This window comes from Notothenia rossii, assembly GCF_949606895.1.
Source record: "Notothenia rossii genome assembly, chromosome: 8".
Classification (NCBI taxonomy): Eukaryota; Metazoa; Chordata; class Actinopteri; order Perciformes; family Nototheniidae; genus Notothenia; species Notothenia rossii.
The window spans coordinates 79,177,393-79,191,822 of NC_136906.1; the positions used below are offsets into that span (position 1 = coordinate 79,177,393).

Genomic DNA, 14,430 nt, shown 5'->3' on the forward strand with positions numbered 1-14,430 from the left:
CACGCTCTGGTCAGGCGTTGTCGGCGCGTGTGGGCTGCGGCTAGGAAGATACTCTGCAGAAATTCACAACTGGTTAAAAGAGCAGCAGACCGAAAACGCCGACCAGCCCCTGTATACCAGCCAGGCCAAAAAGTCTGGCTCTCTACACGAGACCTTCCCCTCCACGTACTCTCCCGAAAACTGGCTCCCCGGTTTGTGGGTCCTTTTCCCATCACCAAGGTCATAAACCCAGTCTCAGTGAGACTACGGCTTCCCAGGGCCATGAAGGTACATCCCACCTTCCATGTAGGGAAATTAAAACCATTGAAGGAGAGCGCTATGGTTCCCACCGTCAAACCCCCCCCGCCCCCCCGGATGATCGATGGAGGTCCGGTTTACACGGTCAAGTCACTATTGGCTAGTCGGAAAAGGGGTAGAGGGCGACAGTTACTGGTTGACTGGAAAGGTTATGGTCCTGAGGAGCGGCAATGGATTCCTTCCCGCTTCATCGTGGACAAAAGCCTCATTGAGGATTTTGACCGCCTCAACTCAGAGGAGCCTGGGCCGTCAGGAGCCGTCCCTAGAAGGGGGGGTACTGTCATGTCCAAGAAACTTATTGTGAAAGTTTATTCTTTATGTTAGAGTTGTCATGTCCCTTTGTCTTGTGCTTTATGTCTATACCCTTAATTATTTCTTCCTCTCATTTCAGGCCTCCACGCTCCCCGCCCCTTTTCTGTCTCCTGCGTCCTTGATTATTTTCCCCGCCCTGATTGTTTCCAACTGTGTCCCCTTTACCTGTGTATATATTGTGTTAGCTCCCTCCTGTTAATTGTCAGTTCGTTGTCTCTCGAAGACCACGTATCGGCTTACCTCACGGACCTTTTCACGGACCTTTCACGGACCTATGCTATAGATCGCATTATAGTTTTCCTCGAAAGAGTGGTTTTGTTTTCCTTGTTTTAGTACTGTGCAAATTCCAGTAAAGTCTTTATTTTGAAACGCTATCTGAGTCTGAGTTTTGAGTCGTGCAATTGAGTTCATGCCTCAGTGTTCTCCCCTTGACAATACGTGGTTTTCACTGGACAGGAAGGAGATGTCATTTCTAATCTGGAAGTGAATTACAAGTACCTTTAATGTTGTAATTTACAAAATATTCTTAGTATAATTCGTCCGCTGTTATCTAATGTGCTTATATGGTTATGTTTTTTATATGAATGTTATTAAAGTAAACCCACAGGAAGTGACATGCGCTCATCTTGATTGAGTCAATGCTGAGAGGCGAAATAACAATAAAGGTGTAAGAGAAAAGAAGACGCAGCTACTTTGAGGAAGTGACACATTTCTAATATAAGGAAGTACATTCAACATTTCTCTTTAAGAAGCAGCCAGTCTAGAGACTAACACGAATACAAGAGACACGATGGACGAGCTCGAACGGATTAAAATGTCTTCACTTCTCATTCTGCTGCTTCAGTTTACAGGTAAGGATTCCTTCACAATTTATTTATTTAGAAAACATTAAAAAAGGTAATTTATTCATGAATGTTACTTTATTACCTAACCTCCTTTTAACCAAGACAGAGAAGAGGTCTGTTTGTCTTCCAACGAGGGGAAAGCAACTTTTAGACAAATAGGGAAACTTTAGTTGTATCTTCAATGAACATTTTTATTTCTCTGTATTCTTTATATTTCTCTCTTGTTTATTCAGGGGCTGCAATTGGACAGCGTGTCCTCTTCCTCTCTGTCAGAGCTGGAGATGAAGCCACTTTGCCGTGTAACAAAGTGATCCATGATCAGGATGAATGTGATGGTACTACCTGGATCTTCAGTGATTCAGGAAGCAAAGTAATGCTGGTTAAAGGTGGGCAGATTGGTAACCATGCTAAATCAGACAGACTGAGAGTTACAGAGAAATGTTCTCTGGTTATAAAGAAGGTCACAGAGGAGGATGCTGGTTATTACGTATGCAGACAGATCAGATCAGGACAACAACAAGGTCCAGACTCTCATGTTCTTCTGTCTGTGGTTACCAGTGAGTATTTACATCATAATCTTTCCAAACTTTCTCTGTAGAGCAAAATACTAAAACATTACAATTATAATGATTACAGTGATGAAGTTAATGTTACTCTTGTCGTCTTCCTCTCACAATATCTCCATCTTCAGTGACTGAGCATCAGGTCAATGATGAGGTGACGTTAGACTGTTCTGTGACGACATATGGAGCCTGTAGACTCTCAGTGAAGTGGCTGCTTCAGGGTCAAGATGTGGATAAAGATCACAGAGAGATAAAGACATCACAGTCTCCCTGCTCTGCCTCTGTGACATTTCTGACTTCTCATTTCAGTTATACACAAAGCTCTAGGTTTTTTACTTGTGAAGTAACAGGTGATGGTGGCAACGTGCAGACCTTCAGCCCTCAGTCCTCAGGTGAGAACGTTTGTGATCACACTGTTTAAAGTCACTTCAAAGTTACGCAAAAAATGACATAAAAAGGGTGTTTATCTGATTTAATTAAGTTTAAACATTACGTCACAATATATGGTAAACATATTACTTCTGAAGAGTTGTGTTCATCTTGTTCAGATGGGGACGAACAACAAGCAACACCAACATCACCATCAGGTAAAAACTAGACAGTATCATCAATCTTAAACAAATCTAGTTTACGGTACCTCAAATATTTAGTATATTGTTTTGATGCTTCACATTTCCATTTTGAGCTGAGGTTGAAATCTCTGGAGAGAATTAGTATTTGGTTCTTTAAATAAGTCTTTCTGGTTTATTCTGTCAAACTCGTTGCAGATTACGTGTTTTTTTAATGCAGTTTTTGTACCAAAAGTAAATTTGACTTGTTAGAAAGTAACACATTCTTTTTGTCGCACCAACATGTAATGTAAGTATCTCCGCTATTAACCTCATCTCTGAAGATTCAGCCAAACTACAAGAGTCTCAGCGTCTGTACGTTATCTGTCTCTAGAATCTCTTTGTCTTCTGTCCCCCGTACACATGGAACAAATAAAGAAAGAGTTTAATTAACTCACTTTCTGTAACAAAGCCATTCATTAAAGTTAAAAGCAAAACATTTAAAGTGATGTAGTAAATTATGATTGGTTAATATATGAATATTGCTGAATTAAAAAGCTTTGTCTTAAATCAAAGACTATTCTGGTTTGTTTTAAGATGGGTTTTTTTCTTTTTAAATGATATACATTTTGTTAAGAAATCACATCATATCTTTGCACTGATTGGCATTCAAAGTGATTACATCTAGATCCATTTCAAAACATCTCCATTTCTTTAAAAAATAAATATATATACATGTCTTTAAAACATGATATTCTCTCTCCAGGTCTCTTGAGGCTCGTCCTCGTGTCTGTGGGTTTAGCAGCTCTCATAATGATTGTCGTGGCGGTCAACATATGGACGAGAGCTAAAGGTGAGAACATTCACAGATCAAACTTAAACGTTTTTTTGAGTTGTGGAAAGTCAAGTCAACTTTCTGTTCTTTCTTCTCAGAGAAGCAAACACAGATGGATGAAATCAATGTGAGTTTTTACATCTAAACACTGAACTGTTTTGACTCTCTCTTCATGATGAACTGATAAACACAGACACAAAGTACAGCCTCCAGAGAGACCATAGATCTGAATCAACACCTCTTTGAACCTGTCAGTAACAACTGAACATGATGAGTTCAGATTAAAGGACTGATTCCCCTGAATCACATCACATACAGGATTTCCCCACCTTCACACTAGTGGCTTTTAGCAATGCTAATAGTTTTGTTGTTTTAGAAAACAATGTGTTTGTTAGTGTGAATAATGTGCAGGATCAAATCTAGTTTCAAAGCAAACTGTCCTGAAGTCAGTATCAATCAGATCAGACGGGAACTGATGGTGCGTTCAGGGTCTGCTGATTAAACTGTGAACTGTGTTTTACTTTGAAATCCTTTGAAACCAACTCAGTGTTGTTGTTGTTGTTGTTGTTGTTGTTTACTACAGGTGCGTTATGATGTAGATGATGGTACAGTGAACTATGAAAACATCAGACCTCCTGATGGAGTTTGAGCAACACTTCTGCCTCCATCAGACTCCACTGATCAACAACGTCTACATCTATCATCATGTTTCACATCAGGAGTGGAAGATTAAACACTCATTCTGAATTACATATTATTTCATTTGAGTCTTGATCTAATAAACCACTGGATGTCACTGGAAAGAGCTTTGAACTCTTGTTTCCTTATATTGTCTTCATGCTGAAGGTTCAGAGCTGATTTCAAGATGTACTGATTGTTTTTGAAGCTTGAGCTCATTTTAATATCTCTGTGTTCACAATTATTATTTTCATTCACTTTCATTTAGCTTTGCTTTGTGTTTTGAAGTTCATTTGATTGAATGGATTTTCAGCCTTAATGTAGAAAGTAAGTTTTCTCTTTGTAATATCTGTTGACATTAGAATCTACAAATAAAAAATAAAATCCAACAATTGTGTTTGACTATTTTTGGAAATAGTCTAAAGTCACTTTGAGAAGTTGACATCATACTAATGAGAGGAAGTAGACGCATCACTTCTCAGCTAACTCACTATGTTGGAAACATTTCATCAGAACAAGAGATAGAGGAAGAGAGAAGCTTCTATTATCTTCCAGCTGAAAGTCTCAGAGCTTTTTTAAGATGTACTGACTGCTATTAGAGCTAAAGCAGCTTGAGCTCATTTGAATATCTATGTGTATAAAATCATTATTTTAATCCACTTTCATTTAGTTTAGCTGTTAAAACATGTGTTTTGATGTCCATGTGATTTAATGGGTTTTCAGCCTTAATGTAGAAAGTAAGTTTTCTCTTTGTTATTCCTGATGCAACAATACAATCTACAAATAATAAATGTTAATCTTGATTCTGCACTGTGTTCTGTGGTTCCTACTAACAGAGTCTTTATCGTGATCTTGCTTTTTGTACTTCCTGTTTTATTTTGTTAAACACTGTCCTTGTGTCATCTCTGACGTCACTTCCTGTCTTTGTGTTTTCCCGCCTTTTTGTGATAGTTGGATATTTAATCTACAGCAATGCATCATATTCTATAATATCATCATGTTTGTAGCTTTGCCCTTTGACAACCATGTACTGTAACTCTGAACAGTCAAGGTTTCATGAGTTTAAAATAAATAAATCACCCATAAGGAGATACGTGGTTTTCACTGGACAGGAAGGAGATGTGATTTGTAATCTGGAAGTGAATTACAAGTAACTTTTAACCTGATTACTTCACAAAATGTATTTGGTATCATTCGTCCGCTGGTATCTAATGTGCTTATATGGTTGTGTTTTCTATATGAATGTTATTACAGTAAACCCACAGGAAGTGACATGCGCTCATCTTGACTGAGACGATGCAGAGAGGCGGATTAATAATAAACGTAGAAGAGAAAAGAAGACGCAGCAACTTTGAGGAAGTGACGCATTTCTAATATAAGGAAGTTCATTCAACATTTCTCTTTAAGAAGCAGCCAGTCTAAAGACTAACACGAATACAAGAGACACGATGGACGAGTTAAAACAGATTCAAATGTCTTCACTTCTCATTCTGCTGCTTCAGTTTACAGGTAAGGATTCCTACAACATGTATATATTTAGAAAACATTAAAAACCGTAATTTATTCATGAATGTTACTTTATTAACTAATCTCATTTTAACCAAGACAGAGAAGTGGTCTGTTTGTCTTCCAACGAGGGGAAGGCAACTTTTAGACAAATAGGGAAACTTTAGTTGTATCTTCAATTACATGTTTTATTTCTCTCTTGTTTATTCAGGGGCTGCAATTGGACAGCGATACCTCTTCCTCTCTGTCAGAGTTGGAGATGAAGCCACTTTGCCGTGTAACAAAGTGACCCATGATCAGGATGAATGTAACAGTACTACCTGGCTCTTCAGTGATTCAGTACAGACAGCAGCAGTAGAGCTGGTTAGAGGTGGGCAGATTGGTGAACAAGCTGGAGCTAAATCAGACAGACTGAGCGTTACAGAGAAATGTTCTCTGGTTCTAAAGAAGGTCACAGAGGAGGATGCTGGTCTTTACACCTGCAGACAGATCAGATCAGGACAACAAGGTCCAGACTCTGTGGTTCATCTGTCTGTTGTTACCAGTGAGTATTTACATCATCATGTTTCCAAACTTTCTCTGTAGAGCAAAATACTAAAACATTCCAATTATTATTATTACAGTGATGAAGTTATTTTTACTGTTATCTTTCTCTCACAATATCTCCATCTTCAGTGACTGAACATCAGGACAATGATGAGGTGACGTTAAGCTGCTCTGTGAAGACATATGTAGACTGTAGACTCTCAGTGAAGTGGCTGCTTCAGGGTCAAGATGTGGATAAAGATCACAGAGAGATAGAGACATCACAGTCTTCCTGCTCTGCCTCTGTGACATTTAACACTTCTCTTTTTAGTTACACAACAAGGTCTACGTTATTTACTTGTGAAGTAAAGTATGGTGACAACGTGCAGACCTTCAGTCCTCAGTCCTCAGGTGAGAACATTTGTTATCAGACTGCTTAAAGTCACTTCAAAGTGGTGTGACAAATTACATAAAAAGGGTGTTTATCTGATTTAATTAAGTTTAAACATTACGTCACAATATATGGTAAGCATATTACTTCTGAAGAGTTGTGTTCATCTTGTTCAGATGGGGACGAACAACAAGCAACAACAACACCAACATCACCATCAGGTAAAAACTAGACAGTATCATCAATCTTAAACAAATCTATTTTACGGTACCTCAAATATTTAGTATATTGTTTTGATGCTTCACATTTCCATTTTGAGCTGAGGTTGAAATCTCTAGAGAGAATTAGTATTTGGTTCTTTAAATAATTCTTTCTGGTTTATTCTGTCAAACTCGTTGCAGATTACGTGTTTTTTTAATGCAGTTTTTGTACCAAAAGTAAATTTGACTTGGTAGAAAGTAACAGATTCTTTTTTTAACATCTACATGTAATGTAAGTATCTCCGCTATTAACCTCATCTCTGAAGATTCAGCCAAACTACAAGAGTCTCAGCGTCTGTACGTTATCTGTCTCTAGAATCTCTTTGTCTTCTGTCCCCCGTACACATGGAACAAATAAAGAAAGAGTTTAATTAACTCACTTTCTAAAACAAAGCCATTCATTAAAGTTAAAAGCAAAACATTTAAAGTGATGTAGTAAATTATTATTGGTTTGTATATGAATATTGCTTAAATAAAAATCTTTGTCTTAAATCAAAGACTATTCTGGTTTGTTTTAAGATGTTTTTTTTCTTTTAAATGATATACATTCTGTTAAGAAATAACATCACATCTTTGCACTGATTGGCATTCAAAGTGATTACATCTAGATACATTTCAAAACATCTCCATTTCTTTAAAAAAAAAAAATATATACATATCTTTAAAACATGATATTCTCTCTCCAGGTCTCTTGAGGCTCGTCCTCGTGTCTGTGGGTTTAGCCGCTCTCATAATGATTGTCGTGGCGGTCAACATATGGACGAGAGCTAAAGGTGAGAACATTCACAGATCAAAGTTAAACGTTTTTTTGAGTTGTGGAAAGTAAAGTGAACTTTCTCTTCTTTCTTCTCAGAGAAGCAAACACAGATGGATGAAATCAATGTGAGTTTTTACATCTAAACACTGAACTGTTTTGACTCTCTCTTCATGATGAACTGATAAACACAGACACAAAGTACAGCCTCCAGAGAGACCATAGATCTGAATCAACACCTCTTTGAACCTGTCAGTAACAACTGAACATGATGAGTTCAGATTAAAGGAGTGATTCCCCTGAATCACATCACATACAGGATTTCCCCACCTTCACACTAGTGGCTTTTAGCAATGCTAATACTTTTGTTGTTTTAGAAAACAATGTGTTTGTTAGTGTGAATAATGTGCAGGATCAAATCTAGTTTCAAAGCAAACTGTCCTGAAGTCAGTATCAATCAGATCAGATGGGAACTGATGGTGCGTTCAGGGTCTGCTGATTAAACTGTGAACTGTGTTTTACTTTGAAATCCTTTGAAACCAACTCAGTGTTGTTGTTGTTGTTGTTGTTGTTTACTACAGGTGCGTTATGGTGTAGATGATGGTACAGTGAACTATGAAAACATCAGACCTCCTGATGGAGTTTGAGCAACACTTCTGCCTCCATCAGACTCCACTGATCAACAACGTCTACATCTATCATCATGTTTCACATCAGGAGTGGAAGATTAAACACTCATTCTGAATTACATATTATTTCATTTGAGTCTTGATCTAATAAACCACTGGATGTCACTGGAAAGAGCTTTGAACTCTTGTTTCCTTATATTGTCTTCATGCTGAAGGTTCAGAGCTGATTTTAAGATGTGCTGATTGTTTTTGAGGCTTGAGCTCATTTGAATATCTCTGTGTTCACAATTATTACTTTCATTCACTTTCATTTAGCTTTGCTTTGTGTTTTGAAGTTCATTTGATTGAATGGATTTTCAGCCTTAATGTAGAAAGTAAGTTTTCTCTTTGTAATATCTGTTGACATTAGAATCTACAAATAAAAAAAAAAATCCAACAATTGTGTTTGACTATTTTTGGAAATAGCCTAAAGTCACTTTGAGAAGTTGACATCATACTAATGAGAGGAAGTAGACGCATCACTTCTCAGCTAACTCACTATGTTGGAAACATTTCATCAGAACAAGAGATAGAGGAAGAGAGAAGCTTCTATTATCTTCCAGCTGAAGGTCTCAGAGCTTTTTTAAGATGTACTGACTGCTATTAGAGCTAAAGCAGCTTGAGCTCATTTGAATATCTATGTGTATCAAATCATTATTTTAATCCACTTTCATTTAGTTTAGCTGTTAAAACATGTGTTTTGATGTCCATGTGATTTAATGGGTTTTCAGTCTTAATGTAAAAAGTACGTTTTCTCTTTGTTATTCCTGATACAACAATACAATCTGCAAATAATAAATGTTAATCTTGATTCTGCACTGTGTTCTGTGGTTCCTACTAACAGTCTTTATCATGATCTTGGTCTTTGTACTTCCTGTTTTATTTTGTTAAACACTGTCCTTGTGTCATCTCTGATGTCACTTCCTGTCTTTGTGTTTTCCCGCCTTTTTGTGATAGTTGGATATTTAATCTACAGCGATGCATCATATTCTATAATATCATCATGTTTGTAGCTTTGTCCTTTGATAACCATGTACTGTAACTCTGAACAGTCAAGGTTTCATGAGTTTAAAATAAATAAATCACCAATAAGGAGATACGTGGTTTCCACTGGACAGGAAGGAGATGTCATTTCTAATCTGGAATTGAATTACAAGTAACTTTTAACCTGATTACTTCACAAAATGTATTTGGTATCATTCGTCCGCTGGTATCTAATGTACTTATATGGTTATGTTTTCTATATGAATGTTATTAAAGTAAACCCACAGGAAGTGACATGCGCTCATCTTGACTGAGACGATGCAGAGAGGCGGATTAATAATAAACGTAGAAGAGAAAAGAAGACGCAGCAACTTTGAGGAAGTGACGCATTTCTAATATAAGGAAGTACATTCAACATTTCTCTTTAAGAAGCAGCCAGTCTAAAGACTAACACGAATACAAGAGACACGATGGACGAGTTCGAACAGATTCAAATGTCTTCACTTCTCATTCTGCTGCTTCAGTTTACAGGTAAGGATTCCTACAACATGTATATATTTAGAAAACATTTAAAAAGGAAATGTATTCATCATGAATGTTACTTTATTAACTAACCTCCTTTTAACCAAGACAGAGAAGTGGTCTGTTTGTCTTCCAACGAGGGGAAGGCAACTTTTAGACACATAGGGAAACTTTAGTTGTATTTTAAATGAACATTTGTATTTCTCTGTATTCTTTATACTTCTCTCTAGTTTATTCAGGGGCTGCAATTGGACAGCGATACCGCTACCTCTCTGTCAGAGCTGGAGATGAAGCCACTTTGCCGTGTAACAAAGTGAATCATGATCAGGTTGAATGTGATGGTATTACCTGGTTCTTCAGTGATTCAGTTCAGACAGCAGCAGTAGCGCTGGTTAAAGGTGGGCAGATTGGTAACCATGCTAAATCAGACAGACTGAGAGTTACAGAGAAATGTTCTCTGGTTATAAAGAAGGTCACAGAGGAGGATGCTGGTCGTTACATCTGCAGACAGTTCAGATCAGGAGAACAACAAAGTCCAGATTCTGAGGTTTACCTGTCTGTTGTTACCAGTGAGTATTTACATCATAATGTTTCCAAACTTTCTCTGTAGAGCAAAATATTAAAACATTACAATTATTATTATTACAGTGATGAAGTTATTTTTACTGTTGTTGTCTTTCTCTCACAATATCTCCATCTTCAGTGACTGAACATCAGGACAAGGATAGGATGTGGTTACTCTGCTCTGTGACGACATATGAATGGTGTAGACACTCAGTGAAGTGGCTGCTTCAGGGTCGAGATGTGGATAAAGATCACAGAGAGATAAAGACATCACAGTCTCCCTGCTCTGCCTCTGTGACATTTCTGACTTCTCATTTCAGTTATACACAAAAGTCTAGGTTTTTTACTTGTGCAGTAACAGGTGATGGTGGCAACGTGCAGACCTTCAGCCCTCAGTCCTCAGGTGAGAACATTTTTGATCAGACTGTTTAAAGTCACTTCAAAGTTACGCGAAAAATGACATAAAAAGGGTGTTTATCTGATTTAATAAAGTTTAAACATTACGTCACAATATATGGTGAACATATTACTTCTGAAGAGTTGTGTTCATCTTGTTCAGATGGGGACAAACAAGCAGCAACAACAACAACAACAACAACAACAGTTACATCAGGTCACTCCATCAAGAACTCAGGTAAATACTAGACAGTATCATTAATCTTAAACAAATCTATTTTACGGTACCTCAAATATTTAGTATATTGTTTTGATGCTTCACATTTCCATTTTGAGCTGAGGTTGAAATCTCTGGAGAGAATTAGTATTTGGTTCTTTAAATAAGTCTTTCTGGTTTATTCTGTCAAACTCGTTGCAGATGACGTGTTTTTTTAATGCAGTTTTTGTCCCAAAAGTAAATTTGACTTGGTAGAAAGTAACACATTCTTTTTGTAGCACCTACATGTAATGTAAGTATCTCCGCTATTAACCTCATCTCTGAAGATTCAGCCAAACTACAAGAGTCTCAGCGTCTGTACGTTATCTGTCTCTAGAATCTCTTTGTCTTCTGTCCCCCGTACACATGGAACAAATAAAGAAAGAGTTTAATTAACTCACTTTCTGTAACAAAGCCATTCATTAAAGTTAAAAGCAAAACATTTAAAGTGATGTAGTAAATAATTATTGGTTTGTATATGAATATTGCTGAATTAAAAAGCTTTGTCTTAAATCAAAGACTATTCTGGTTTGTTTTAAGATGGTTTTATTTTCTTTTTAAATGATATACATTTTGTTAAGAAATCACATCACATCTTTGCACTGATTGGCATTCAAAGTGATTACATCTAGATACATTTCAAAACATCTCCATTTCTTTAAAAAAAAAAAATGTACAAAATATATATATCTTTAAAAACATGATATTCTCTCTCCAGGTCTCTTGAGGCACATCGTGATGTCTGTGGGTTTAGCAGCTCTCATAATGATTGTCGTGGCGGTCAACATATGGACGAGAGCTAAAGGTGAGAACATTCACAGATCAAACTTAAACGTTTTTTTTAATGGAGGAAAGTAAAGTCAACTTTCTGTTCTTTCTTCTCAGAGAAGCAAACACAGATGGATGAAATCAATGTGAGTTTTTACATCTAAACACTGAACTGTTTTGACTCTCTCTTCATGATGAACTGATAAACACAGACACAAAGTACAGCCTCCAGAGAGACCATAGATCTGAATCAACACCTCTTTGAACCTGTCAGTAACAACTGAACATGATGAGTTCAGATTAAAGGACTGATTCCCCTGAATCACATCACATACAGGATTTCCCCACCTTCACACTAGTGGCTTTTAGCAATGCTAATAGTTTTGTTGTTTTAGAAAACAATGTGTTTGTTACTGTGAATAATGTGCAGGATCAAATCTAGTTTCAAAGCAAACTGTCCTGAAGTCAGTATCAATCAGATCAGACGGGAACTGATGGTGCGTTCAGGGTCTGCTGACTCAACTGTGAACTGTGTTTTACTTTGAAATCCTTTGAAACCAACTCAGTGTTGTTGTTGTTGTTGTTGTTGTTGTTGTTGTTGTTTACTACAGGTGCGTTATGATGTAGATGATGGTACAGTGAACTATGAAAACATCAGACCTCCTGATGGAGTTTGAGCAACACTTCTGCCTCCATCAGACTCCACTGATCAACAACGTCTACATCTATCATCGTGTTTCACATCAGGAGTGGAAGATTATACACTCATTCTGAATTACATATTATTTCATTTGACTCTTGATCTAATAAACCACTGGATGTCACTGGAAAGAGCTTTGAACTCTTGTTTCCTTATATTGTCTTCATGCTGAAGGTTCAGAGCTGATTTTAAGATGTTCTGATTGTTTTTGAAGCTTGAGCTCATTTTAATATCTCTGTGTTCAGAATTATTACTTTCATTCACTTTCATTTAGCTTTGCTTTGTGTTTTGAAGTTCATTTGATTGAATGGATTTTCAGCCTTAATGTAGAAAGTAAGTTTTCTCTTTGTAATATCTGTTGACATTAGAATCTACAAATAAAAAATAAAATCCAACAATTGTGATTGACAATTTTTGGAAATATTCTAAAGTCACTTTGAGAAGTTGACATCATACTAATGAGAGGAAGTAGACGCATCACTTCTCAGCTAACTCACTATGTTGGAAACATTTCATCAGAACAAGAGATAGAGGAAGAGAGAAGCTTCTATTATCTTCCAGCTGAAAGTCTCAGAGCTTTTTTAAGATGTACTGACTGCTATTAGAGCTAAAGCAGCTTGAGCTCATTTGAATATCTATGTGTATCAAATCATTATTTTAATCCACTTTCATTTAGCTTAGCTGTTAAAACATGTGTTTTGATGTCCATGTGATTTAATGGGTTTTCAGTCTTAATGTAGAAAGTACGTTTTCTCTTTGTTATTCCTGATACAACAATACAATCTGCAAATAATAAATGTTAATCTTGATTCTGCACTGTGTTCTGTGGTTCCTACTAACAGAGTCTTTATCGTGATCTTGCTCTTTGTACTTCCTGTTTTATTTTGTTAAACACTGTCCTTGTGTCATCTCTGACGTCACTTCCTGTCTTTGTGTTTTCCCGCCTTTTTGTGATTGTTGAATATTTAATCTACAGCAATCAGTGTTGGGCAAGTTACTTCCAAAATGTAATATATTACATATTACTCATTACTCTCTTTTGAAAGTAATAAGTTACATTACAATATTACTGTCTCTGAAATGTAATGAGTTACACTACTTTAGTTACTTTTTAGTTACTTTCACCAAAATAACCGCAAAAGAATAGCTAGGTATTTTAAATGCTAAAATGTAGTTTAGTGCAGCTCATTATGCATCCAGTGAAGGGCGATGTGGTAGCATAACAACTGTTTAGGCCCTTAAAGGCCCAGTGAAGTGCATGTTTTTGCACCAAAATGAAATGGCAGTTTCATTCCTTACATATCATTGTGCCTGTTCATGGCTAAAATAATTTTTAATAATTCATAATTAATGAATTAATGAATTATTAATTTTGCCGTCTGAGCCTAACGGAAGTTGCAGACGATAGTGGCTGTGACGTCACAATATGTACCCAGTTGCGATTGTAAACATGGCGGAGACTCTGGAAAGTGATACTAGTGTGAGAGAAATGATTGATTTGGACAGCTTTTCGGACAGGATAGATGAGGAAAGTGATCAATCTGGTGCACTTTGAGGGCAACATTAAGAGATTTATGGATACAGCTCTCAACACTCATATGAAACATATATTTCAATAATCAAAAAACATTGGAATGATTTCTTAACCTATTTTATACAACTAATATTACAGAGATGGAAATATTTGTTTACATAGATGACCAAACCCACTGAGATAACTTAGGCTACAGTTTACCTCCCTGAGCTGACGTTATCTCTCTCAGTCCCACAGGAGAGCACTCTCCCTCTCCTTATTGTTGAAACAGCTAATCTCCGTTAGCTCCGAGCTAGCACCAGATGCTAACAACAACCCTGTAACTCTCTCAGTCTCTCTTTCTCTCTCTCTCGAATCGACCAGTGGCCTTTATTTATCATGATCAATCAAAGAATCTACGAAACAATGACACCAGCCAGGCTCACCTTCATCTTTTGGGAACAGAAACATCGCCACTTCGGCAGACTTGACATTACTACAGCCAGCAGCAATGCATCGTTTGTTTCCCCTGTGTTTTACATCTC

At 36.9% G+C, this 14,430-nt stretch overlaps 1 protein-coding gene and 3 long non-coding RNA genes across 4 annotated transcripts; all 4 read left to right on the forward strand.

Annotated features, from left to right (window-relative positions):
- The first annotated feature begins 1,349 nt into the window (after window positions 1-1,349).
- Window positions 1,350-4,748, forward strand: LOC307015339. Its single transcript, XR_013801477.1, has 5 exons — window positions 1,350-1,460; window positions 1,688-2,604; window positions 3,332-3,418; window positions 3,499-3,527; window positions 3,984-4,748. It is a non-coding gene; the product is annotated as an uncharacterized lncRNA (long non-coding RNA).
- A 213-nt stretch (window positions 4,749-4,961) lies between these two features.
- Window positions 4,962-8,434, forward strand: LOC307017145 (uncharacterized protein). Its single transcript, XM_079646686.1, has 7 exons — window positions 4,962-5,587; window positions 5,796-6,128; window positions 6,260-6,520; window positions 6,677-6,721; window positions 7,447-7,533; window positions 7,614-7,642; window positions 8,096-8,434. Exons 1-7 carry the CDS (start codon window positions 5,527-5,529, stop codon window positions 8,159-8,161), a joined length of 882 nt encoding a protein of 293 aa, XP_079502812.1. The 5' UTR covers window positions 4,962-5,526; the 3' UTR covers window positions 8,162-8,434.
- A 1,154-nt stretch (window positions 8,435-9,588) lies between these two features.
- LOC307017146 lies at window positions 9,589-10,549 on the forward strand. The gene is made up of 3 exons (XR_013802037.1): window positions 9,589-9,697; window positions 9,928-10,257; window positions 10,392-10,549. It is a non-coding gene; the product is annotated as an uncharacterized lncRNA (long non-coding RNA).
- A 1,031-nt stretch (window positions 10,550-11,580) lies between these two features.
- Window positions 11,581-13,186, forward strand: LOC307016446. Its single transcript, XR_013801810.1, has 3 exons — window positions 11,581-11,709; window positions 11,790-11,818; window positions 12,284-13,186. It is a non-coding gene; the product is annotated as an uncharacterized lncRNA (long non-coding RNA).
- The last annotated feature ends 1,244 nt before the right edge of the window (window positions 13,187-14,430 follow it).

Excerpts from the sequence above, each read along its gene's own strand:
- LOC307017145 (XM_079646686.1), top strand. The coding sequence starts at position 5,527 with ATGGACGAGTTAAAACAGATTCAAATGTCTTCACTTCTCATTCTGCTG. Across the intron at positions 6,722-7,446 it reads AACACCAACATCACCATCAG|GTCTCTTGAGGCTCGTCCTC; the intron begins GTAAAAACTAGA and ends TTCTCTCTCCAG. Across the intron at positions 7,643-8,095 it reads CACAGATGGATGAAATCAAT|GTGCGTTATGGTGTAGATGA; the intron begins GTGAGTTTTTAC and ends TGTTTACTACAG.